Source organism: Cyprinodon variegatus, unplaced genomic scaffold (assembly GCF_000732505.1).
Source record: "Cyprinodon variegatus isolate N-32 unplaced genomic scaffold, C_variegatus-1.0 Scaffold998, whole genome shotgun sequence".
NCBI classification, from domain to species: Eukaryota; Metazoa; Chordata; class Actinopteri; order Cyprinodontiformes; family Cyprinodontidae; genus Cyprinodon; species Cyprinodon variegatus.
This window is the reverse complement of record NW_015151451.1, coordinates 181,794-183,996: the sequence shown is the minus strand read 5'-3', so window position 1 is coordinate 183,996 and position 2,203 is coordinate 181,794. Positions and strand designations below refer to the sequence as shown.

Here is a 2,203-nt window from a genome sequence, read left to right as displayed (position 1 = left end):
TGGATAACAAAACTGCTATTTTCAATGACTACTTATTTTTGTCCAGCTTTAACATCGGTATCGATATCGGTTATCGGCTACATGAGTTTCAAAATATCGGATATCTGCCAAAATCCCAATATCGTGCATCCCTAATTTACACCAAAGTTTTTTAGATGAAACACAAGTCATGGCATCAGAGACAAGTACACCGTAGCTCACTGAGTCCCAGCACATTTTATTTAAAAATCTTTTTATTAAGATGTGTAGAAAGTCAAGTAGAAAAAAGGAGATAAATCTGAACATGAAGCTTGATGAGCGGTGAGCTTTGAAAGACGTACGATGCAGAAGAAAGACCATCTGCATCTGAACTGAGTCACCTGTTGTTAAAATAGGTTCAAATATTTCATATAAAGCTGCTTTAAAGGTTAAACAGCTGTTTTATTGAAGGAGAGAAACAGGCAATAATGAGGAAAAGTGATGAAGGAGACACGGTGGAAGACATGAAAACGTCTAAACATTGAAGAAGTGAATCGTTTAAGATTAACGTGGAATATTTCTGTCTCTGAGATTAAAGCCTCATCCACGCCGCCTGCTGTCAGAGCTAGCTACGGTGGCTAGCTTAAACGCCTGGGTCAGCCAATCAGCTCCCGGTCCTGGAATAGTCCTGGATTTATGGCTTCCTGCCTGGAGAGCAACGGATAAACGAGTGAATCTGAGCTCTGCCCTCATCCACAGGTTCAACAACTTCCTCCAGAATCTCTAGAATCCAGAGCATCAGTGTGATGATGTCATTTCCTGAACTTGGTGACTACAGAAACATAGCTAGCGTTAGCATTAGCTGCTGACTGATGAAGCCAGGAAGGAATCCCATCAGGACAAACATCCAGCTTCGGGCCTCCGTCCAGCTCGGCCTGTGGACCCAGAACCTTCTGACAGGCGGCCAATAAACCCGGCCTCCCGAGCACCTCAGCGGGCGCCGCTGCCCGCCGCGGTCTGGTTAGAGTGGCGCCGGGCTGAGGCTGTGGCTCTGAGTGTGTTTGTTCAGGTCCTTCTTGTAGGTGAAGGGCTGGGAGCAGATGCTGCAGAGGTAGGGTTTCTCCCCCGTGTGCATCCTCATGTGGGTGACCAGGTTGCTCCTCTGCCTGAAGCTCTTGGGGCAGCGCTGGCAGGCGTACGGCCTCTCCACCGTGTGGATCCTCATGTGGATCCTCAGACACTCGCCGCGGGCAAACGTCTTCCCGCACTCCTTGCAGCGGTGCGGCCTCTGGCCCGTGTGGATCAGCATGTGCCGTTTGAGATGGGTGGCCGTGGTGAAGGTCTTCCCGCAGACATGGCACAGGTTGTCCACCGTGGGCGCCGGCGCCGCACGCTCCGAGGGACAGAGCGGGGAAAACGGCGTAGCGTGGGACTTGGCGTGTATTACCATGGAGCTCCTGCGGAGGAACGACTCTCCGCACGTCCCGCAGTGGAACGCCGTGACGTTCCGCTGGGCCCGCCTCTTCCGGGCCCCCACAGCGCGTTCCTCGGCCTCCGGCTCGCCTTCAGACGACACCGGCTGGCAGAAGTCCGACCGGTCCAGACATTCTGCTTCCGGGTCAGCGGAGGTGTGAGTCGTCCCCTCCTCCACCAGCTTCAGACAGACGGAGTCGCTGTTCCACTGCTCCATCAGGGTCGCCTGGTCCGGACCGGGCCAGAATCCTGGACCGTCCCAAAACTCATCTTTGATGGGCTTCACCAGAACCTGCTCTGGTTCTGTGGAGGCTGGTTCCCCTGACGCCCGGAGGTCCGGAGAGGCTGCAAACACAGACAGACGGGAGAGGATGACACTCTTCCTGGAACTGAAGGTCACCGCCTCCATCTCCAGGTTCTGGAGGTCCGATTAAATCCTGAAGAACCAGAACATCTCAGCAAATAGAACGTTTCACACAGAAGAGCAGAAAAGGTTTAATAAAAGCCTGTTTGAAAACACGTCTATGAATCATCTAAGGCTCTGGGTCAGAATCAACCAGAACCAACCAGATCCAATCAGATCCAACCAGATCCAACCAGAACCAACCAGAATCAACCAGAACCAACCAGATCCAACCAGAACCAACCAGAACCAACCAGAACCAACCAGATCCAATCAGAACCAATCAGAACCAACCAGATCCAATCAGAACAATCAGAACCAACCAGATCCAATCAGAACAATCAGAACCAACCAGATCCAATCAGAACA

General features: G+C 51.8%; 2 protein-coding genes across 2 annotated transcripts in view; one reads left to right on the top strand and one right to left on the bottom strand.

Annotated features, from left to right (window-relative positions):
* LOC107100664 (cytosolic 10-formyltetrahydrofolate dehydrogenase-like) overlaps window positions 1-765 on the top strand; it is a 36,111-nt gene extending 35,346 nt beyond the window's left edge. Inside the window, exon 18 of the mRNA XM_015399235.1 lies at window positions 718-765. Within this exon, the coding sequence (XP_015254721.1) occupies window positions 718-765 (48 nt within the window). The remainder of the gene's footprint in view (window positions 1-717) is intronic.
* The window catches only part of LOC107100660 (zinc finger protein 260-like), a 6,188-nt gene continuing 4,198 nt past the window's right edge, over window positions 214-2,203 (bottom strand). Inside the window, exon 2 of the mRNA XM_015399231.1 lies at window positions 214-1,776. Within this exon, the coding sequence (XP_015254717.1) occupies window positions 980-1,776 (797 nt within the window). The 3' untranslated portion in view covers window positions 214-979. The remainder of the gene's footprint in view (window positions 1,777-2,203) is intronic.